Genomic DNA, 24,490 nt, shown 5'->3' on the forward strand with positions numbered 1-24,490 from the left:
ACTCCATTTTTATTATTTCATACAAATATACACAAGTTACATTTTTATTTTTCAATAGTCACCCAGCTTTTCAATACACACGCCATCGTTACTTTTTCTTTCTGATAGCCTCCCGACAAAGTTTTTGGTTGAGAAACAATGGCCCCTTAAAGCATCTTTAGTGGAGTTTGTTATGCACAATTTCATATGTAGAACCATGACCAATGGGCATATGTTTTGCCATGTCATCAATACCACTGGTCTACAAGAAAAATGCTTCCTGGATAAAAGTAGTCAGACTTTACTAAATTTGCGTCACTAAAAAAGAATTTTAGTCATAGTGTGAAGTTTGAGTTGGAATATTGGGCCGACATGTTAAAATACAAGCAATTTAAGCGAAAATTTGTATTAATTAAAATAGAAATGGTTATTTCTGGGTGAACATATGTACCTAAAAAAAATATCTACCATTTCATAATATAATTATGTAGACAAGAGCTTTTACATAATATGACGTTTTCAATATATTGCATAAATCCTGGTGTTTTGCAAGTAGACAAAATACATTAATGTCGATACATTTCCTAAGCGGTGGCACACACTGATATAACCATTTCATGTCAAATGTAGCAATTTGTAAAATGGATATAATTACACTAATGCATCTTTGTAATCAAACTTCAACATCTTGAATTCTTTAGCCAACCAGCACTAAAATCCTTTATTTTCCAATCCATGTCACCACAGCAATTACCATTTAGCCATTTTTATCCGTCATTTCTCTCTGATGTTTTCCAAAATTTTGTAGACCAGTGTAGTGAGTTGTTGGTTATTCAGAATCTGAACAGGGACTTGTTCAATGTTTGGTAACTTTTTCAATACAATACTCCTAAATCGGCAAAATCTTGACTTGAATCTATCTTTAAATGATGAACCAGAAAATTATTGAATAACGGGTGCAATTTTAACAACTTTAACGGTTGATTCACAACATTAAATTGAATGTAGTTAAAAGCTGATATAGAATGGGGACTTAAGCCTGAGTTATGCTCCCGTGTTGCGGTGACGGTGCAGCAACTGCGGTGTCATTTGACATTCGATGGTTCTCAGTCCAGGTGACGCGTTGCTCTGTTATTCACCGGCAAACCACTAGAGGGGTGTGGCGTTATGTTTGTACGGTTTTGGGGCAAGCTTGTTGACTTCCTCTTGTCTAGTTTAACGGTGCAAGATGGAAAGCTTGAATGTGGATCTTCAGCTCATCAACATTAAATAAATGTTGATCATACAAATGTTGAGGCGTAGGCGACGCAGAAGACTATTTTGAGGCGGTCTGTCCAACTTTTGATGCGGCAGATTTCTAGCCTCTGGCGGAAACCAGTTAGCTGTAGCAGCTAGCTTCAAACTGGCGTTGAGCACTGCGTCCGGCGTTTTGTCCGAGGTCTGCAAAGCCCTCGAGCCAAATTTGTTTGCCGTGACCTACAAACACCCAGTGGGAAGCCATAGCAGATTTCTGGCGTCTATGGAATTTCCCAAACTGCGTTAGAAGCCTTGATGTTAACGGTATCATAAAAGCACCGAGGCACTCTCAAGCAGTGATGATGCATCGTGTGTGAACTGTCTGTTGTTGGAAATGAAACATCAAAACAACTCTTTTGACACCAAACCTGTGCTTTATTCTTCATATACTTGAAGTGTGACACGTAAATAAGTCACAGACTTACAGCAAACATATTACACAATAAATGATGAAGTGCCCTGACAAAAAATACGACATAAAGTGATAAAAAGCTGGCAGTTTTTGGCCGACTGGGTCGCCGCTTCGAGTGGCCATTCGATTTCGAACACACATACTGTACTTGTCTCGGTGGTTCTACCATTTTTTTTTTTTTTTTAATTCAATCGCTGGCTGACCACCAGCCCCGTATTTTCAGTAATCTCCTCCCACGAATTGCTTGCCATTTGGCAATCTTCATAATGTCTTGACGAGACATTGTAGAAGTTGTCGTACTTGCTCTTCGTTGATACTCTTGTCGGCTTGGTCCATTTTTGCGTGTAGAAAAATAATTTTTGAGAATGGCGGTGATTTCACGCTGAACCGGAAACAACAGTCTGAGCGGACCAATCATAGTCCATTTCCACCACGTCACACGCGTTGACGTGACGCTTAAGTCGGGGGGGGGGGGAAAGAAGGACCCAGAGAGGCTACGGCACAGGGTCGTAAATTGGGTCTTCATTTACGGCGCAGGTCTGACGCCGAAGTATGACTCGGCCTTTATGGGGTTACCTTGATACTGAAATAGTAGTTTATTTAAGCCTGAGAGGATTTTTGTACTATTTTTGTAACTAATGTACCAAACATTACAAGCAGCTAATAGCGGAGGGGGGCTGTGGATCAATAATTGAATCGTAGCCTTTGAATCGTAATCGAATCGTTAGGTACCCCAAGATTCCCACCTCTAGTAGCTATTAGGTTGAACTGTTCAATCCACTGGTAAATACTAAGCTTGAGAACGATAAACCGATACGACCGGATATACGGTTTTACAGGTGAGAGATACAGCTGTATCGATAGTAAAGTTACCATTCGACAGTAATTAGCCATTAAATATTCAATGAACCGATAGTAAGATAGAATTCGGCTATCGCGAGCACAAGAATCGGCTTCTAATGCCTAGTTTAATGCATTGCTTAATAGAGGCGTGCAAAATTTCCGATTCTTAGATTATTCGTGATTCGGCCGTGGAAGATTCGAGCACGATTCACAAACATCCAAATTCCAATTATTGAATTATACCAGGTAAAGCGGAAATAAAACACAGTCAGCGCGGTCTTCAGGACACAATGAGGAACGGACCGAGAGTAAATATCATGTTCAACTCATGCCGCTAGAAAAAAAAACAAAAAAACAGTAATACCTGACTACGGCTGTCAGCCGCTACAAACAGCGCCCAGTTGCTAGTTGCTACAAACATACGGTAGATATATTCTATATCTAGAACTAGATGTGAAATGACAGATGACGGCCGTGTTAGATAATATACCAAGAACTAGATGCGAAATGACAAAATTTCCCGCGCTAGTAAACGGGCGCCATCTTAAAGCAGTAGACTTCGCTAGAAGGCTCTGTTGTAGCGAACCTAATTACTTTTTATCTTAAAAAAAAAAAACAAAAAAAAAACAAAAATCTTGACTTGAATCTATTTTTAAATGATGAAACAGTTTTAAAACTTTCACGTCAAAAGTAGACAGATGGGAAATTATGGAATAACGGGAGTAATTTTAACAACTTCAACAGTTGATTCACAACATTAAATTAATTGAATGTAGTTCAAAGCTGCTGATACAGAATGGGGACTTGAGTATTTTATGTACTGTTTTTAACGGTTAACTTGATACTGAAATAGTAGTTTGTTTAGCCTGAGAGGATTTTTGAACAATTTTTAGAACAACTGTAAAAAAAATTAATGGGGGGGTGTTTGTGGTGCATCAATAATTGATTTATAATCGAATCGGAGCCTCCGAATTGTAATCGAATCGCTATTTGCCCAAAGATTCCCACCTCTATTGCTTAATACGATAATAATTTAGCTTTTACCTCACATGCTGCGCTTGAGTCACTCACTACACAGTGCACTTAGATTGTGACCGCCATCGTTGTTTCCTCAACTTCCCATTCGTTTCGGCAGAACCGCTAGTATTCGCCGGCATTACCCGATCGTCACGGGCGTGTCATAACAACGCAAGAGCTAACAAAACCACTGTAACGCACGCTCCGTAGCATTTTCTTCACAGCCCAAAACGAAACTAGTAGTGGCAACGAAGCAACATGCTAAAACAATAGACAGTTTGCGCACTACGCCAGCGACGTGCAGCGATTGATTTTCAACGCACCCAGGAAAACAAAAGTCGGACTTCGAAGTGATGAAGGCAGCCAGATCAGTTAGCATGGGACAGAGCTAGTGTGAAGCGGTACAGAGATCGTGATTTTTTAACCCTAAAAATTAACCCACTACAATGGTGGAAAGGGCGGCATATTGTTTCCACGAAATGCAGTGTACTTAAACATGAACATGTGGATCAGTTGATCTTCCTCAAGAAAAATCAGCCCTTCAAAAAAGATAATAGACAGTGATGAGGAATAAAAAAAATGTGGAAGCACAGGCATAAGTGAATGACTTTGCTCTGTATAAGGTTAAAGTAATGATTATAGACCTGTCTGTCTAAAATGCCATGTTTCTTATTCCCCCAGTTATACCAGTGGTAAAGCATAATTTATTATTTTTATTTATGATAACACTAGCAGGTTTATTTTTGTTTCGAGAGCTGCTGCATATAATTAACATTTTTTGCTTGTAAGATGTCTAATTTGAAAGTTTGCACTGAAATTACTTACCTATTGTGTTCAAAACACCAGGAAATACGGTAATTAAATTACTGCACTTTATCGTTGTCTGTCACTGGCGTTATATTTTATTTTCAATCCCATCCAACAAAATGACGGTCATATAGTAAGCTTTTTTTTTTTTCCCCATTAAAAAAAAAACATAACATTGGTATGAAATTTTTTTGTTTAATTTAATCTTTAATCTTTTTTTATATGTTTAAAATACTGTATGAACACACACAACAAATGTTTACTATCGTATCGTTTTCACTCTGTATTGAACCGTATCGTTCTTAAACTATCGAATCGCTCGGCCTTAAAAATGCATCGTTTTTTTTTTTTTTTTAATCAAATCATAACCTGTGTATCTGGATACATATCGAATCGGCTTCATGGCCCAGAGATTCCCAACCCTAGTAAATACGGTACTATGCCGTGGTTAAACATTGCCCCCAATATTGTACTGAAAGTGTTCTATGGATTTCTTCTCCTGGCACATCTTTCGACCACAAAAAAACATCACATATCACTGTTCTTCTTTGGTCCAAATTGAGAGTGGAGCCGGCATCTTTACTTCCCAGCAACGCAAAGCACAATGTGGTGATGACGCATAAACTTGCCACGAGCAAGGAGGGTGGCGCCATCTAGAAGCTGAGATGGCATGCAACACCATGCAGCCAATTTACAAGGAATTATAACGAAAGGCCAAATACTTCAAGTATATATACCTAAAGTAACATTCTCTACTTAATAAATTAATACGGTACATATTCCCTGATTTTTATAATATAAACAGTAAAAAACATAGTTTCTGTTCTACACATTGTTGACCTCAGAATTTTCCAAATCTTTTTTGAGCTTCATAGCAAGCATTCTCATATTTATTTTAAAACAATTTTCAGGGTTTTTGATTGGAGGGGGGGCCAAGAGTGCACAAGATTGTATATAGTTTATTTTAAACATTCAATTTACCTAAGTAAATACAGTGAATATTCTTTATATAAATATCCCCCCCCCCCAAAAAAAAATCTTTTTTACATAGATATAAATATTCCCTTTTAATGTATGTATATATTCCTTTGATGAAAGCAGAGATTTGTATATGAGCCAATGGGTGGATTTATGGCAAAAATAATAGGTGGTTATTAACAGAACGGTTCGAGGCAGCCCTAGTCGTGGTTAAATGCGCTTGTTTTCATTTCCCATCAGATCCATTGCTGCATCCCGACTGATGAGACGAGATAAGAGCCCTCCTCCTGACGTGACTCGGCGTCTCGTCTGATGTGAGTCTGCTCTGCGGACAGCTGCCAGCTTCTGGACGTGCTCTTCCTAAATCAAATTGGTTAAAGAATATACGCTGTGAAGATGGGATTATGGCCTGAATATAATGTTTGGAGTTTGGGTTTGAAATTCTTAATTTGGACTGTCATGTTTAATCAACTAATTGATTTGGAACTTCATCAACTATTTTAAGTCGATCGCCTGATTTTTGCATCTGAATTTTGAATTAGAAAAATTAAATACTTAAAAAAATATATTTTAATAATGAAAAATGATTATAAAATGATCAAAAACGGTTGATTCCCTTTTTGTTTTGTAATTTTTAAATTTAATATAAATAAATGTATATACTGAATATTTAAAATCAAAACCAGAGCAGGACAACAACTAAATACTCTCGGTGTATTTTTATTTAAAAAAAATAAATAAATAAAGGGGGGGGGGGGGTCCAATTTTTTTAAAAACAAGAAACCAGTAAATAATTTTAAACCTGACATAGCAAATATTCTCTTGTTCTATTTGAACAAGAAAGGGAAAAACTACATAATTTAAAAATATTTCTTTAATTGAAGAAAAAACAGGAAGTATCCACTCTTTTTGTTTTCAAATCAAAATCATTCACTTACTCTAAAGTGATTTTAAAATGTTTTCTTTTTAAAATATTTTAAAGGAAAAGACTGATCTTCTCTTTTATTCATTAAATTATTTTTAATTTGAAAAAATCCTTATTTAATTTTAAAATGTACAATTTTTTTCAATCAAAAACAAAAAAGTATTCTTCAGTCCTTGAATTCTAAAGACTATCTTTGTATTGAATCCGAATGAGACATTTACATAAAGTAAAAAAATTACAGTGATACCTCTACTTACAAAATTAATTGCTTCTGGAATTAGTTTTGTAAACTGAAAATTCTGTAAGTAGAGCCGCGTTTTCCATGTAAATGCCCTAATCCGTTCCAAGCCTCCCAAAATTCAGACATAAATCTTTTATGAAGGATGAAAATGAATCAAAACATGTAACAAATACATGTTACAATTGATTATTGCACAATAAACATAAAATGAGAGTTGTGCATAATGTAAAAAATAAAGAATAAAACTTATTACTCGCGTAAAGCTGCCGAGGGGAAAATGAAGAGGACGCTGGGATACACTATATATATATACATCTACAGTAGAGGTCCCTCTTAGCCAACTGGATGCCAGAAAGATGCTATGCAATAGCCACTGGCAGAGCAGTTATAACTGTTACGATCAGTTAACTCTGGTAGCTGCGAGTAGCAGCCAATACGGTGTTTTTGGCCTTTCGTATCCTGAGGCAATATTTTCCCGTTGAGGCATATTGTAACCTGAAAATTTCGTATGTAAAGGTACCACTCTAACAATAATAATAATCTAAAGTCCCTTATGAGAAAACATGTTGGAACGAGCAGCAAGCAATGTTGACCGTTTCCTGTCCCCGCAGGAACCGCTGACCCTTGCGACCGTGAGCGGCGGAGCGGAGCGCTCGCCGATCGGAGTACTTGCCAGCTGGTTGTTCGGTCTGGCGCCGCCTCCCCCCGGGGCCGGCGTGCGCTCCCAGCAGCCTGTGGTGCCCTGTGCCCCGCCCTCACCGTCACTGCCCGCCAGAGTCCATGTGCCGGGTCAGGACACGTCTGAGCGAGGGCTGCCACCGATTATCCATTACTGTTTGGTGGTCGATGAATCGTTTAATGACGTTGAGCTCAAAATCTTTTTTGGCATTTAAACTTTTTTAGTGCTGTTCGTCCAATGTAGGGGTGCATATGGCTCTTTTCATGCTTCCACTGTGAATTTAGGTTAGGCTTAAGAGATCTATCACTGTCCATTCCATGTCCTATGGAGGACCAAATGGGACTGAATGAAATGTCTAAATACATCTTTAACTAAATACTTAAATGTGTCATTAATTAATTAAATTGGGAAATAATAATGTGTCATTAATTAAAATACTAGCTTATTTAATGTAAAAGCATTATTTCACTAATGAATTATTTTATGGACGCGTGTTGCAGCAATTCTTTATTTTATCTGTCAAACCCATCAAAGTCAGTGGGCGGAACTATTGCTGATCTAAGTAATCGATTGCTGTCATCTGAAGTAATTCAAAACATGGAGGATATACTTTGTTTCTCTTGATTTGGTTAGAGATATTTTAGACCTTGCGAATGATTTTGAAGTTGGGCTTCCTGACCAAGAACATGTGCAAAGGAGAGGCATTTATTGAAGTTGTTGGCGCCATTTCGGCTCTTCGTTCCAGCACCTCATGAATTTATAAGCATAACTTGCTGTCACTCCCGTGACGCTCTCACGTCCTCCACCTGTTTGAGCCGAGTAAAGGAAACGCCACCTAGTGTGTCAGAATATGTTTACTGGCCCTGCATCAGTCGGTTATCTTAAATCGACCCTTCTTGGCTTGATGTGCTGAGTAACTAATCAGGTTTTAGTCATGCCCACTGTTTTTGATAGGTGAGTTTGACACATTAAATAAATTAATGAAGTCCTACAACACATGTCCATGAAATAATTGAATAAGGAAATAATTGTTTCTAGATTCAATGAGCGGTTATTTGAATGAATTATTGACACATCTAATGACACTTTTATTCATTTACTTCCTGTTAATGTCACATTTAAGTTTTCATATAAAGATTTATACATTTCATTCTGTCCCATTTGGGCCTCCGTAATGTCCAGCCATTGAGTTAAAAATGAGTATTCCATCGTTTATGAGTTTAGAGTAAATATTTTTTATTTTTAACATTTTTATTTTCTTTCTTTGGGATTTTAAAAAAAGGGGACAAAATGAAATATTCCCTTTCATAGATTAGACATCTTTCACTTTCCGTTTACTTTGGATTATTCTAAATTTAAAAAACTAGGACAGTAAATATTCTTTATGGATTGCACATCTATCACTGTTCATGACAGCCAGTGAGTTGAGTAAATGTCTATTAAATATGTTAATTAAGAATATGCTTTTATTTCGTTTTTTAATTCACAAAAGATGGTAAATAATATTTCTTTTAAATGAAAAAAAACTAAACATTTTGAATATTTAAAAAAAGAAGCGTAAATATATTATAAAAAATATATTTTAAATTGTAAAAAAAACAAAAGTAAATATTGTCTTTAAATATTTGTTATAATATGTATTTATTTATTTGCATACCTGCTTTTTACATTGGAAAACAATTCACTTAAGTACAATGTTCGATAATATTCAGTCCAATTTTTCTCAGCACGTCTATTTTGGCTCCAATGCACATTTCCAGTTATAAAAAGCCTGTAATAATGCAACAAGAAATGATTAATGCATCAAGTGATTGCAAAAATATTCAAAGACTAGTTGACCATCAAAATAATCTGTTGCAGCCCGAGTCAGTTATGTTAATATTTCAGACTTTTTTTTTTTCTCCCAATGGTTGGCTTCATAACAGCATTCTCGTCCGCAGGAGAAGGAACAGTTCCTCCGCCAGGAGCCATGTGCCTCCCGCACACCAACAGCATGGACAACAAGCTGCAGGGGGCGGGGCCAGCGGGCGGCGCGTCACTTCGATCCCGAGGAGGCGGCGTTGCACTTGAACCCTTTATGCATCAGGTCCGGGCGATGATGTCAAAATCTTAAGTAGAAAGATTTTATTGCTCAAAATATTTTCATCACCAAGATTAACACTGTCCTGTCACAAGTTCCTGTGGTGTTTTCATAGTTATTCTGAAAGCACAAAATCAAGGTCGCTAGAATTACCAAGAAAAAAAACAACTTCCACTTCACCTTGACTTCTTTAAATCCCTGTAGTACTTGATGAACTCTGGGCCGATGGCTGTCACAGGGTACAGTGTATCACAAAAGTGAGTACACCCCTTGCATTTCTGCAGATATTTATATGTTTTCATGGGGCAACACTGACAAAATGACACTTTGACACAATGAAAAGTAGTCTGCGTGCAGCTTATAAGAGTTAATTTATTTTCCCCTCAAAATATAGCAATTAATAGCTAAACCCCTGGCAACAAAAGTGATTACACCCCTTGGTGAAAGTTGTCAATATTAATATACAATAGAGGTGTGCATCGGCACTGCCCTCACGATTCGATTCGATCACGATTCGGAGAGCCACGATTCGATTCGATCAGATTCGATCCGATTCAGAGGGTCACGATTCGATTCGGTTCGATTCGGCAATGCATCGCGATGCATCAAAGCCTGGGATGCATTAAAACTCTAAAGCAAAGCATATTTTTCGTGAATCATGAGGCAACCCAAGCGATCAGACATTAAAAAAAAATTTATTGGCTCTTGTGTCACTCCTGGTTGAAGTCAAATGAAAATAGTATATTTTCAGATATATATATATATATATATATATATATATATATATATATATATATATAAACCAGATCACAGCATTTAATTAGCGCTTTGAATGAGACCAGGGCTTTCTCTTTTTTTTACACACAGTAGCAGCCTTTCACACAGTGCAACATCTGAACTCCTGTGCAAAGTCGGTAATAACAGTCACTGTATTTTAGTCATAACGACCCATCAATAAAAATATTCAAGTAAATATTAAAACGACAAAGAAAATATTGTAGTGCAGCAGCATCTTTATCGCAATATCAATCCAGGGAATGGGGGGGGGGGGGGGGGGGGTTCGGGCTCGGGCCTACAAATAAAACGTAAAATTTCGGGCTCGGCCTTTAATACATGGGGCCGGGTCAGGTCGGGCTGGATTTTTTAGGCCCGAACTAAGCTCTAATTCAAGAGAGCAGAGAGATAGGACATAACATAACAATGGCTGAAGCAGAGAAAGTGGGAGCGAGAAAGATTATTGATGCACCTAACACATTGAAAGCAGACATCTGGAGACATTTTGGCGTCTACGAGATTGGTGGGAAACTTGACCAGAGTTATGCGGTGTGTAAAAAAAATTAAACATGAGAACAATAATACACACGGGGAAACCAAATCCGTTGCATCACCGGAATTGCACAGGGAAGATTTTTGAACGTACTTATATATTTTCAAATGCGCTGAATCGATTCGGCTTGTTGCCCGCATCGAATCGAATCGCCCATGCCCCGCATCGGGATGCATCGCCGCATCGATTATTGTTGACACCCTTAATATACAACATGTCAACTGTCAATAGTTTGTGTGGCCACCACTATTATCCAGAACTGCCTTTACTCTCCTGGGCATGGAGTTGACCAGAGCTTCACAAGTTGCCACTGGAATGCTCTTCCACTCCTTCATGACGACTTTGCGGAGCTGCCGGATATTTGAGACTGTGTACCTACACCTTCCGCTTGAGGATCCCCCAAAGATGTTCTATTAGGTTCAAGTTTGTGCACCTCAACCTTCCACTTGAGGATCCCCCAAAGATGTTCTATTGGGTTCAAATCTGGAGACGTGTTTGGCCAGTCCATCACCTTTACCCTCAGTCTCTTCAGTAAAGCAGTGGTCATCTTGGAGTTGTGTTTGGGGTCATTGTCATGCTGGAACACTGCCCTCCGACCCAGTTTCTGGAAGGAGGGGATCATGCTCTGCTGCAGTATTTTACGGTACATGTTGGAGTTCATGTTTCACTCAATAGAATGTAACTCTCCAACAGCAGCACTCATGCAGCCCCAGACCATGACATTCCCACCACCATGCTTGACTGTAGGCATGACACGCTTCTCTTTGTACTCCTCACCTGGTCGCCGCCACACATGCATGAGACCATCGGAACCAAACAAATTAATATTCGTCTCATCAGACCATAGGACATGGTTCCAGTAGTCCATGTGCTTTGTTGACATGTCTTCAGCAAACTGTTTGCGGGCTTTCTTGTGTACCGTCTTCAGAAGAGGCTTCCTCCTGGGGTGACAGCCATGCACACCAATTTGATGTAGAGTGCGGCGTATGGTCTGAGCACAGGCTGACCCCCCACCTCTTCAATATATGCAGCAATGCTGACAGCACTCCTGCGACGATCTTTCAAAGAAAGCATTTGGATGTGACGCTCAACAAATGCGCTCAGCTTCTTTGGACGACCAACCCGAGGCCTGTTCTGAGTGGACCCTGCTCTTTTAAAACGCTGGATGAGCTAAGCAACTGTGCTGCAGCTCAGTTTCAGAGTGTTGGCAATCTTCTTGTAGCCTTGGCCATCTTCATGTAGCGCAACAATACGTCTTCTAGGATCCTCAGAGAGTTCTTTGACATGTGGTGCCATGTTGGAAACTTTCAGTGACCAGTATGAGAGTGTGTGAGAGCTGCACTACAAATTTGAACACACCTGCTCCCTATGCACACCTAGACCAAATAACACTAACGACTCACATGACATTTTGGAGTGAAAATGACGAGCAGTACTCAATTTGGACATATATGGATGTAGTTTCTAAGGGGTGCACTCACTTTTGTTGCCAGGGTTTAGATATTAATGGCTATATTTTGGGTAATTTGAGGAGAAAATAAATTAACTCTTACTGTATAAGCTGCACACAGACTACTTTTCGTTGTGTCAAAGTGTCATTTTGTCAGTGTTGTCCCATGAAAAGATATACTTAAATATCTGCAGAAATGCGAGGGCTGTACTCACTTTTGTGACACACTGTACGTTTACACTATGGTTTACATAAGTAGTTTTCCTCATTTCGATTGAAATCAATCATTAAGTGAATAGGATTTGATATGTATCCATGAAGTATAAGAGATTCACATGCAATCAGCGTTTGGATGGCCCCAGCTGAGTCCGATTGTATTCTTTTTGACATGCGCATTACGTTACTTTCTGCGACTACCTGTAATGTGTAATGCTGCCTTCACATGCTCTGAGAAAGATGATCCTTTCCACTTGCTAAACGGTAGTTACGAGTGCGTCCTGTTCGTGTGCTTTTGCTGTGGTAGCGGGCAAAAAAAAACAGCTGACACGAATTTCATTTAGGTTTGTTGCGTGGGCAAAACTGTTTTACCTATTAATTCATCAACTACAATAAGAAATTGCATCAAAATGCAAACGGTAAGTTTTTCTTTATAACTGAACGTTTTAGCAACCACTCGGTTAAAAAAATGTTTTATAAATGTGAACACTATGTCTTGTAGCTGGTGTAAAAAAGAAAAAAAAAAGGAAATTGCCGATAAATCTTCTTAAACTTATTTCCTTACCATTCACAACTTCTTGTTTGCGCTCCGCCATTTTGAGAAGTAAACGGTTGTCCTATCTTGGAAACTTGGGTATCATAATAAAATCACAGTTTTCCAGTCGAAAATACTACTTGAGGGGGCATTCACATCCAATCCAAGTTATTAGATAGTTGTCCACTCTCTAATTGAATGTGGGTTTTTTTTTTTCTTTTTTTTTTTTTTTTAGGTGGGCGGTCACACCAGCATGATGCGCTACGACGACCACACGGTGTGCAAGCCTCTGATCAGCAGAGAGCAGCGCTTCTATGAATCTCTGCCTCCTGAGATGAAAGAGTTCACCCCTGAGTACAAAGGTGACATTGACCAAAGATGCGCAATGAATTATTTCTACAGTGCCTTGCAAAAGTATTCGGCCCCCTTGAATCTTGCAACCTTTCGCCACATTTCAGGCTTCAAACATAAAGATATGAAATTTAATTTTTTTGTCAAGAATCAACAACAAGTGGGACACAATCGTGAAGTGGAACAACATTTATTGGATAATTTAAACTTTTTTAACAAATAAAAAACTGAAAAGTGGGGCGTGCAATATTATTCGGCCCCTTTACTTTCAGTGCAGCAAACTCACTCCAGAAGTTCAGTGAGGATCTCTGAATGATCCAATGTTGTCCTAAATGACCAATGATGATAAATAGAACCCACCTGTGTGTAATCAAGTCTCCGTATAAATGCACCTGCTCTGTGATAGTCTCAGGGTTCTGTTTAAAGTGCAGAGAGCATTATGAAAACCAAGGAACACACCAGGCAGGTCTGAGATACTGTTGTGGAGAAGTTTAAACCCGGATTTGGATACAAAAAGATTTCCCAAGCTTTAAACATCTCAAGGAGCACTGTGCAAGCCATCATATTGAAATGGAAGGAGCATCAGACCACTGCAAATCTACCAAGACCCGGCCGTCCTTCCAAACTTTCTTCTCAAACAAGGAAAAAAACTGATCAGAGATGCAGCCAAGAGGCCCATGATCACTCTGGATGAACTGCAGAGATCTACAGCTGAGGTGGGAGAGTCTATCCATAGAACAACAATCAGTCGTACACTGCACAAATCTGGCCTTTATGGAAGAGTGGCAAGAAGAAAGCCATTTCTCAAAGATATTAATAAAAAGTCTCGTTTAAAGTTTGCCACAAGCCACCTGGGAGACACACCAAACATGTGGAAGAAGGTGCTCTGGTCAGATGAAACCAAAATTGAACTTTTTGGCCACAATGCAAAACGATATGTTTGGCGTAAAAGCAACACAGCTCATCACCCTGAACACACCATCCCCACTGTCAAACATGGTGGTGGCAGCATCATGGTTTGGGCCTGCTTTTCTTTAGCAGGGACAGGGAAGATGGTTAAAATTGACGGGAAGATGGATGCAGCCAAATACAGGAACATTCTGGAAGAAAACCTGTTGGTATCTGCACAAGACCTGAGACTGGGACGGAGATTTATCTTCCAACAGGACAATGATCCAAAACATAAAGCCAAATCTACAATGGAATGGTTCAAAAATAAACGTATCCAGGTGTTAGAATGGCCAAGTCAAAGTCCAGACCTGAATCCAATCGAGAATCTGTGGAAAGAGCTGAAGACTGCTGTTCACAAACACTCTCCATCCAACCTCACTGAGCTCGAGCTGTTTTGCAAGAAAGAATGGGCAAGAATGTCAGTCTCTCGATGTGCAAAACTGATAGAAACATACCCCAAGCGACTTGCAGCTGTAATTGGAGCCAAAGGTGGCGCTACAAAGTATTAACGCAAGGGGGCCAAATAATATTGCACGCCCAGTTTTTCAGTTTTTTATTTGTTAAAAAAGTTTAAATTATCCAATAAATTTTGTTCCACTTCACGATTGTGTCCCACTTGTTGTTGATTCTTGACAAAAAATTAAAATTTTATATCTTTGTTTGAAGCCTGAAATGTGGCGAAAGGTTGCAAGGTTCAAGGGGGCCGAATACCTTTGCAAGGCACTGTAAGAAATAATGGGGTGAAATGTCCAGATATACTATATATTAGGGGCGAGAACATAGGTGGACGGAGTTTGACTTTGGGGGGGGGGGGGGGGCACAGCATGTTGATGACCCCAAAACGTATTGTCTGCAATGAAATTAACTTACAAGAATATTTATAATAATAAGTTGAAAATTTGCGGTTTTGTGTTTCCCATAATTTTTTAGGGGAATTCTAAATCAGGCTGTTTAGGACAGCTATACTTTTCACCAAGATCCTCATCGATTGAATATGGTATGCCCGCCAGTGTCATGCCAATGTAGTTACCCCCGTCAAAAATTGTATTCCCTGGGTGGAGCCACTGTGCTGCACTGATTTCCTTGATTTCTGTGTTTTGGTGATGTAGTTATCTGCAAGGTTTTAAAACATGGCCAATCCATCAAAAAAAAAAATTTTTTTTGTTTTTTTTCTTTCGTATAACATACGTACTGATGTAAAAAGGGCAATGTTTTATTGTTTTACTCATAGGATGACCTACAATTGTTATTACTGTAATTCACGTCCTGTATGGAGTTTCTCCACTTTAATAAACGTTGATGTCCAAAATGTATAACTGTGATTCTTTTCTGGCTTCAATTAATTAAGTGATCATAACTCATAACTAATGTGTGTGCGTTCCCGTGGCCATGGGATACAATTTTTGACGGGGGTAACTACATTGGCAAGACACCAGTGGTGGGTCTGTTGTACAATTAAGCCCCTTTCACACACTCTGAAAAACCGTGATTTCACGGGTCGCGTCTATGTATGAATGTCCGGGACTTTCCCGGGAAGCGGTGCGTATGAAAGCAGGCGTTAAATTCCCGGGTCACAGCACGTTGGCTGATGACGTAATTATCATGGCGGGCCGATCGTCACTTCCTCCCTGTTCGCGGTAAGACGAAAAGCAGTAAACTAACATCAAACACAATACTGACCTAAGCGGTAAGTGAGAGCCGATAAGACAACAAAACAAAGCCAGCGGGATTCTTCCTTCCCAAGACTGTGGTATTCTTCCTTCCACCCTTCTCTTGGTTCGCCTGGGCTTAAATTAAAAATAAGATCTTAATACCGAACCCGACCCCGGTCGGACCCAAAATGTCAATAATTACGGCCGGGTCTCTCTCGCTAACCTTTTAAAATAGATTACATTTGTATATTAAAATGATCTGTGGATATTAAACTAAGGAATACCTGTTATAAAATGAATGAATTGGATAAACAAGAGAAGGCGCTGTATGGCAATTGAAAACAGGAGCCACAGCCAGACCATGCCATGCGCAATCTTTTTAATCTTCCCCTCTGCGAGTCCGCAAAACCGTATCTATTACATATTTTTGACTTTGTATTTCAATATGGAGCAGCAAGAAGTTAAAAACAAACTAAAGACGGGGGAATTGAAAAGACAAACACGCACCTTGAGGTGTGGAAAGGCTTCAAATTGTGAGTGTAACGAATGTGGCGCTTTGCTCTCATATGAGAAATATATGTAACAAACTTTTCCAGCATTATTTCATTGTGTAAATGCTTTTACAATGATCATAAAAATATGTAGACTATTTAAACATTAAGAAGACTTCGAATTTGTTACAAAAGACAGGCTTTAATTTGTTATTATTATGCACAGGCATAGTTCCAAATGTGATCACACAAAACGCAACCAGTCCGTTTTCCCAAGCAGCAAGCAGTGCTCTGTCCAGTTCTGACTGGCGCATCCTCTCCCTTTCCTCCTTCTCCTGAGTCCTCACAAATAAAACTTAAAATTTTGGGAGGTGGGTGGGTGGGGGAGGGGGGTTCTTATCTCGGGCGAAAAAATAAAATATAACATTTTGTTGTTTTTTCCGGGATCGGGCCTACAAACAAAACATCAAATTTTTGGTTATTTTCGGGCTCGGCCTGCAAATCAAGTTAATTGATCGGGGCGGGGCGGGCATAAATACCTGCGGACCCGGGTCGGGTCGGGCTGGATTTTTTAGGCCGGATCTTACCTCTAGCTTAAATACTAGTCCTTCTCAAAAAGAAAAGCATATTGTGATAAAGTTAATTATTTTCTGTAATGTACTGATAAACATTAGACTTTGTTATATTTTAGATTCATTACACACAACTGAAGTCGTTCAAGCCTTTTATTGTTTTAATATTGATGATTTTGGCAAAAAAGTCAAGAAAAAACCAAAAATCCCAAACCCAAAAATTAGCATATTTCATCCAACTAATACATTTTTATTTATTTTTTTTTAATACAAAAAAAGTCAACCTTCAATTATTTTTATCAGCTATGCACACAATACTTGGTTGAGAATCATTTTGCAGAAATGACTGCTTCAATGCGGCGTGGCATGGAGGCAATCAGCCTGTGGCACTGCTGAGGTGTTATGGAGGCCCAGGGTGCTTCGATAGCAGCTCATCCACAGTGTTGGGTCTGGTGTCTCTCAGCTTCCTCTTCACAATATCCCACAGATTCTGTATGGGGTTCAGGTCAGGAGAGTTGGCAGGCCAATTGAACACAGTAATGCCATGGTCAGTAAACCTGATTATGGCCAGGCCGTGCTGAAAAATGAAATCTTCATCTCCATAAAGCTTTTCAGTAGATGGAAGCATGAAGTGCTCAAAAATCTCCTGATAGCTATCTGCATTGACCCTGCCCTTGATAAAACACTGTAGACCAGGAGGCATGAATTAAAAATCCTCTGGGTCCGAAATTAAAAAATAAAAACAATCTCGGGTCCGGAAATATTTTTAATGCTTTTTTTCCCAAAAATCCAAACGTATTTTTACGTGGCCATGCTGATAATTACAACATTCAAAAATGTAAATAAAATATAAAAGGTGCATAAAACTAAAAACGTGCTTTAATTGAATCATTAAATAGCAACATAAGAGCATGTTCAAGACTTTTTTTTTTTAATTGTGGATGCTGACAGGGGGATTTGCTTTATTTTTTGACAAACCTCTTCCTTTTGCTTTCCATCAACAAAGTTTCAGCAACTACACTCATACAATCTTTGACAATCGGTGCGTCACTGAAACTTTTTGTTTTGACCCAATATCCACGCTATTCTGGGGGAGAATTCATTTGCGCGTTGCTGTGCAGTGAATAAATGAATCATGAGCCTTGAGGTGCGATCATATTGAGCCCTTAATTCCGCATTTTTTTTTAGAACAGATGGCAGAGTTCATAGGGAAACTTTGCAAAAAAAAAAAAAACAAAAAAAAAAAGCTGCGTGCTTCGTCTCATAGTGCATTTTCAAATTGCTGCTTTTTACAAGCTCTACCGTCTCTGAATGAGTCTCAGATGAGGCATAGCGGTCTTGTGCTGCCGCCAGGTAAAATGAACAAAAATGACACTGGGCCTCAGGCATTTTGGAATTTCCTTCTCCCCAGTCTTCCTCCAAACTCTGGCACCTGGATGAATGACATGCAAAATTTGCTTTCATTTGAAAAAAGTACTTTGGACCACTGAGCGACAGTCTGGTGCTGCTTCTGTGTAGCCCAGGTCAGGTGCTTCTGCCATTTCAAGCACACGCCTGTGCATGGTGGCACTGGATGTTTCTACTCCAGACTCAGTCCACTGTTTCTGCAGGTCCCCCAAGGTCTGGAATCGGCCCTTCTCCACAATCTTTCTCAGGGTGCGGTCCCCTCTTCTGATTGTGCAGCTTTTCCTGCCACACTTTTTCCTTCCCACAGACTTCCCACTGAGATGCCTTGATACAGCACTCTGGGAAAAGCCTATTCGTGCAGAAATTTCTTTCTTTGTCTTAGACTCTTGCTTGAGGGAGTCAATGATGGCCTTCTGGACAGCAGTCAGGTCGGCAGTCTTGCCCATGATTGCGGTTTTGAGTAATGAACCAGGCTGGGAGTTTTTAAAGGCCTCAGGAATCTTTCGCAGGGGTTTTGAGTTAATTTATTGATTCAGATGATTAGGTTAGTAACTTATTTAGAGTACCTTTTCATAATATGCTAATTTTTTGAGATAGGGATTTTTGTTTTTGCTTGATTTTTTTTTTTTTTTTTTTTTTTGCCAGTATCGTCAATATTAAAACAATAAAAGGCTTGAACTACTTCAGTTGTGTGTAATGAATCTAAAATATATGAAAATCTAATGTTTATTAGTACATTACAGAAAATAATGAACTTTATCACAATATGCTAATTTTTTTAGAAGGACTAGTACACTCCTGATGAGCTTGAATTGGCTGCAGTTACGATGTCGGGAACGCTCCCGCCGGAACAAAACACAATTTGACCAACATTGTGACAGCCAATGCCGACCAAAAATGACGTAATGTCCGGGTTATAAAATCGCACCAGCAGCCCACCCTGCACACAGAGCGCCAGCGGACAACACGTGACAAGTCTGTGAAAGTGTCCAACCTGCGTCATTCTCGGGACATCTCTACATGCGTGAAAGCAATGACGCAAGTAAATCCCGCGTCACCTTACACGGGAATTTCCCTGGATATGTGAGTGGAAAGGGCTTTAGTGTCTTTAGTGGGGCAAATTGAAACTCCGCTCACTATTTCGGCAGTGCTCTCTGGCATTTCATGGTCCACATTTCCAATCCTTGGTTCTTGCTCAGTAGTTGTTGTCGCTTTTGAAAGCTTAGGTTTGAAAAAATGACGTATATCCATCTTGCTTCTTCTCTCCTTGGATGGTTTTGGCTAGACAAAGCAAATGATCGTCTAAGGTGCAAGTCACATGGTCTGTTCGAAAAATAATTTTGACCCATTATTAAAATATATTTTTTTGTTCATTTCATTCATTTTTGTTGTTTGTTTAATTGCTTTACAACTTTTAAAGATGATATTTTACCAGAAAACTCAATTTTAAAATCATATATAGGAAAGTCAATTACAAGCAAGGACACTTTTTGGCCCCCCGGCCCCGCCTTAAACTCTGCGTATGGGCGTATATACAAGGCTCACAATAACGATTATCTCACAGTATGGCGATACAACAATTATTGATTCATTAGTCAGGAAATCATTCTACGTCATACAAAATATTGATTTTTTTTTTTTTTGGTTCACTTTCTATTGATTTTGGGGCATTTGTGAGTCATTTCCTATTGATTTTTGGGCATTTGCGGATCACTTCCTGTTGATTTTGGGTTCCTGAATAGGAAGTGACCCAGGAATTTCCCCAAATGAATGGAAGGGAACCTGTAAATGCCCCTAAAACTGGGAAGACTGACTGTGAATGTTCCATTTCGGTGCTGTTGATGGCACTTAACGTCCAATCTATTATTGACCCTGGCAGTCAAAATGAATTGGACGTCTCGCACCATCAACGGCAGCCATTGAGCTAATACCTTTTTTTTTTTTTTTTTTTTTTTTTTTAAATAAACGGTGACAACTTTTTAAAACGATATATCAATTATTGGCAGGAATATCAATAGCCTTTTGGGATACTAAATATTGCGGTACATCACCATTTCGATATATATATTGTCACACCCATACTATACACCATATTGTTGGTTGTTGCTCTTTAAAGGAAAGGGAAGGTTTAATTACATGACCTTCAATAGTTTACTCAAATTTGTGTCACTGACAAATTAGCTAACTCCCAGTAGCTTACGTAACGTTAGCAGGACATCAGTATAGTGAACGTCTTTTTTGGAATGTTTATATTTTGAATTGCTTGTGAACAAATCCGATTATGATGTTTTTGGTGTGGCAGGTGTGGTGTTGGTGTGCTTCGAGGGTGACTCTGACGGCTACATTAACTTGGTAGCCTACCCTTACGGGGAGAGCCACAACGCGAGCGAGGCGGGGACCGGCGAGCACGAGGATCGCGAGCCGGTCGAGCGCGAGCAGCCACGGCGAAAGCACTCCCGCCGTAGCCTCCACCGCTCATCCTCATCCTCGGAACACAAGGAGGAGCGCGCTGAGCGTCGTGACGCAAACGATGCCGACTGCTCCGATAAGTACGCTCATGACACTTACACCGTACGCCCGTGCAAGATTGCAACAGTTCAATAAGTATGTAGATCATAATTTGACGTGTCATTAACCCCTTTATGCGTTTACATTTAGAAACTACAACAAAAAGCATTGGGGAGTACAATAGATATATTATAGAAAATTACATTGAAAAATTCAAAAAATCAAAATTAAAAAAAAAATGAAATTACATAAAATGGCAGACATAAAATAACATAAAAAAATTCATTTTTATTTTTAAAATACAGAAATATAGGACTGTTTGCATTTCTTTGATTTGACCATTTTTAAATAATATATTATTTTTAATTTATTATTTTATTATATTTAGTCTTTTTTTAATCAATACTATTTTTTATTATTTGTCCAATGCTTTGTGTATTTTTATTAACTTTGACATTGACTGCACAATAAATAAATACTAACTTTGACATTGACGGCACAATAAATAATTAAAAACTGACATAAAACATAAGAAAATATATAACACATAAATGTGTATAATATGTATTAGGCCTGTCCTAAACGACTAATTTTTTCCCGATTAGTTAGCCGACTATTTTTATGAATAGTCGAGTAATCTAATACTTTTTCTTTTTTTTTTTTTTTTTTTTTTTTTTTTAAAGCTAATTTAATAATGAATTCTTTTAAGCTCGTTAATTCACAAAAAAAAACATTTTGGAACACTTACATTCTTTATTAACGTATAAATAATAAACATAAATATCAATAAGAAATAACAAACAATGAGGTCAAATGCTGCTGGCATTAACTAGTGCAAAAAAAAAAAAAAGTAAACGGAAACACTTTGACTTCACCTTTTTAACAGAACTCTCTTTGTGGTATGTCGATATTGTTCTATGGTAAATGTTAAAATGAACTGCAATCTGCCTCATGTCCCGGACAATCAATTTCAGAATACTTCGTGTGAGTTCAGATGCGCTTTCTGGTGTGCATTCCGCATTTTTGGGGGAGGGGAAAAAACTGTTCAACTTTTGTTTGTTTTAACCTGAAAATAGATCAAGCAGAAGGCATACTGAAATATTACCACAATTATTTAGAATCAAAGGCACAGATAGTCATAGTAACAAACATTAAATGTATTAATTTTAGACTCTTATATGTACAGTGGGGAGAACAAGTATTTGATACACTGCCGATTTTTCTGGTTTTCCCACTTGCAAAGCATGTAGAGGTCTGTAATTTGTATAAGTTCTCTTCAACTGTGAGGGACGGAATCTAATACAAAAAAACAGAAAATCACGTTGTATGATTTTTAAATAATAAATTTGCATTTGATTGCATGAAATAAGTATTTGATACATCACAAAAATCGAACTTAATATTTGGTACAGAAACTTTTGTTTGCTATTAGAGATACCAAACGTTTCCTGTAGTCCTTGACAAGGTTTGCACACACTGCAGCAGGGATTTTGGTCCACTCTTCCATGCAGATCTTCTCCAGAGCCTTCAGGTTTCGGGGCTGCTGAAGGGCAACACGGACTTTCAGCTCCCTCCATAGATTTTCTATCGGGTTCAGATCTGGTGACTGGCTAGGCCACTCCAGGACCTTAAGATGCTTCTTACGGAGCCACTCTTTAGTTGCCTTTAGCTGTATGCTTTGGGTCGTTGTCATGCTGGAAGACCCAGCCACGACCCATCTTCAGGGCTCTCACTGAAGGAAGGAGGTTCCTCTATCCTTCTTTTTCCTCCAAACACGACGAGCCGAGTTTAGACCACAAAGTCATCCAGATGGTCAGTGGCAAACTTCAGACGTGTCTGGACATGGACTGGCTTCAGCAGTGGAACCTTGCGTGCGCTGTAGGATTTTAATCTATGACGGCGTAATGTGTTTCCGATGGTTTTCTTTGAGACTGTGGTTCCAGCTCTCTTCAGGTCATTGACCAGGTCCTGCCGTGTAGTTCTGGGCTGATCCCTCACCTTCCTCATGATCAGTGATGCCCCACGAGGTGAGATCTTACATGGAGCCCCAGAACGAGGCAGATTGACCATCAACATGAACTTCTTCCATTTTCTAATAATCGCTCCAACAGTTGTTACCTTCTCACCAAGCTGCTTGCTTATTTTCCTGTAGCCCATCCCAGCCTTGTGCAGATCTATTATTTTATCCCTGATGTCCTTACACAGCTCTTTGGGCTTTGCCATTGTGGAGAGGTTGGAGTTTGTTTGTTTGAGCATGTGAACAGGTGTCTTTTATACAGGTAACGAGTTCAAACAGGTGCAGTTACTTCCGGTAATGAGTGAAGAACAGGAGGAGTTCTTAAAAAAGAACTAAGAGCCGAAATATTTACTAGTTGGTAATGTATCAAATACTTATTTCATGCAGTTAAATACAAATTTATTATTTAAAAATTATACATTGTGATTTTCTGGATTTTGTATTAGATTGCCTCCCTCACAATTGAAGAGAACTTATGATACAAATTACAGACCTCTACATGGCTTGCAAGTGGGGAAAACCAGCAAAATCGGCAGTGTATCAAATACTTGTTTTCCCCACTGTATATACACAATAATACTTTATAATTAAAGTAATTAACATTAGTGCAGTCATGGATTATAGTAAGCAGGCCAGCACTGTGTTTCCATATATATTTTTACTATATTATGTGTACAGGACTGTCTCAGGAAATTAGAATATTGTGATAAAGTTCTTTACTCTCTGTAATGCAATTAAAAAAACAAAAATGTCATACATTCTGGATTCATTACACATCAACTGAACTATTTCAAGCCTTTTATTATTTGAATATTGCTGATTTTGGCTTACAGCTTAAGAAACCTCAAAAATCCTATATCAAAAAATTAGAATACTTCCTCAGACCAAGTAAAAAAATAATTTTATAACAGCAAAACTAAATCAAACATTTGAAAATGTCCATTGATGCACTCAGTACTTGGTTGGGAATCCTTTTGCACGGATTACTGCATCAATCCGGCGTGGCATGGAGGCAATCAGCCTGTGGCATTGCTGAGGTGTTATTGATGCCCAGGATGCTTCGATAGCGGCCTTCAGCTCATTTGCATTTGTAGGTCTGGTGTCTTTCATCTTCTTCTTAACTATACCCCACAAATTCTCGATGGGGTTCAGGTCAGGGGAATTAGCAGGCCAATCAAGGACAGTGATGCCATGGTCAGTGCACCAGTTACTGGTGGTTTTGGCACTGTGGGCAGGTGCCAGATCATGCTGGAAAATGAAATCCTCATCTCCATAGAGCTTTTCAGCAGATGGAAGCATGTAGTGCTCTAAAATCTCTTGGTACACAGTTGCATTTACTCTGGACTTGATGAAACACAATGGACCAACACCAGCAGCTGACATGGCTCCCCAAACCATTGCTGACTGTGGGAACTTCACACTGGATTTCAAGCAACTTGGATTTTGCTCCTCTCCAGCCTTTCTCCAGACTCTGGCGCCTTGACTTCCAAATGAAATGCAAAACTTGCTTTCGTCTGAAAAGGGGACTTTGGACCACTCTGCAACTGTCCAGTGCTTCTTCTCCATAGCCCAAGTCAGACGCTTCTTGCGTTGTCTTGAGTTCAGAAGTGGCTTGACCATGGGAATACGGCTATTGTAGCCCATTTCCCGGACACGTCTGTGAACTGTGGCTTTTGATACCTGGACTCCAGCTTCAGCCCACTGTCTTTGAAGCTCCCCCAAATTCTGGAAGCCGCTCTTCTTCACAATTTTGTTA

General features: G+C 39.0%; 1 protein-coding gene across 2 annotated transcripts in view; it reads left to right on the forward strand.

The window, feature by feature from the left end:
* Positions 1 to 24,490, forward strand: part of ip6k1 (inositol hexakisphosphate kinase 1) — a 36,896-nt gene that overhangs the window by 2,718 nt on the left and 9,688 nt on the right. For both annotated transcript variants that reach the window (XM_057845106.1, XM_057845105.1), the window contains exons 2-6: positions 5,573 to 5,646; positions 7,110 to 7,287; positions 9,118 to 9,263; positions 13,021 to 13,147; positions 20,512 to 20,758. In XM_057845106.1, the coding sequence (XP_057701089.1) occupies positions 9,147 to 9,263; positions 13,021 to 13,147; positions 20,512 to 20,758 (491 nt within the window). In that variant the 5' untranslated portion in view covers positions 5,573 to 5,646; positions 7,110 to 7,287; positions 9,118 to 9,146. The remainder of the gene's footprint in view (positions 1 to 5,572; positions 5,647 to 7,109; positions 7,288 to 9,117; positions 9,264 to 13,020; positions 13,148 to 20,511; positions 20,759 to 24,490) is intronic.

This window comes from Corythoichthys intestinalis, chromosome 9 (assembly GCF_030265065.1).
Source record: "Corythoichthys intestinalis isolate RoL2023-P3 chromosome 9, ASM3026506v1, whole genome shotgun sequence".
Taxonomy (NCBI): Eukaryota; Metazoa; Chordata; class Actinopteri; order Syngnathiformes; family Syngnathidae; genus Corythoichthys; species Corythoichthys intestinalis.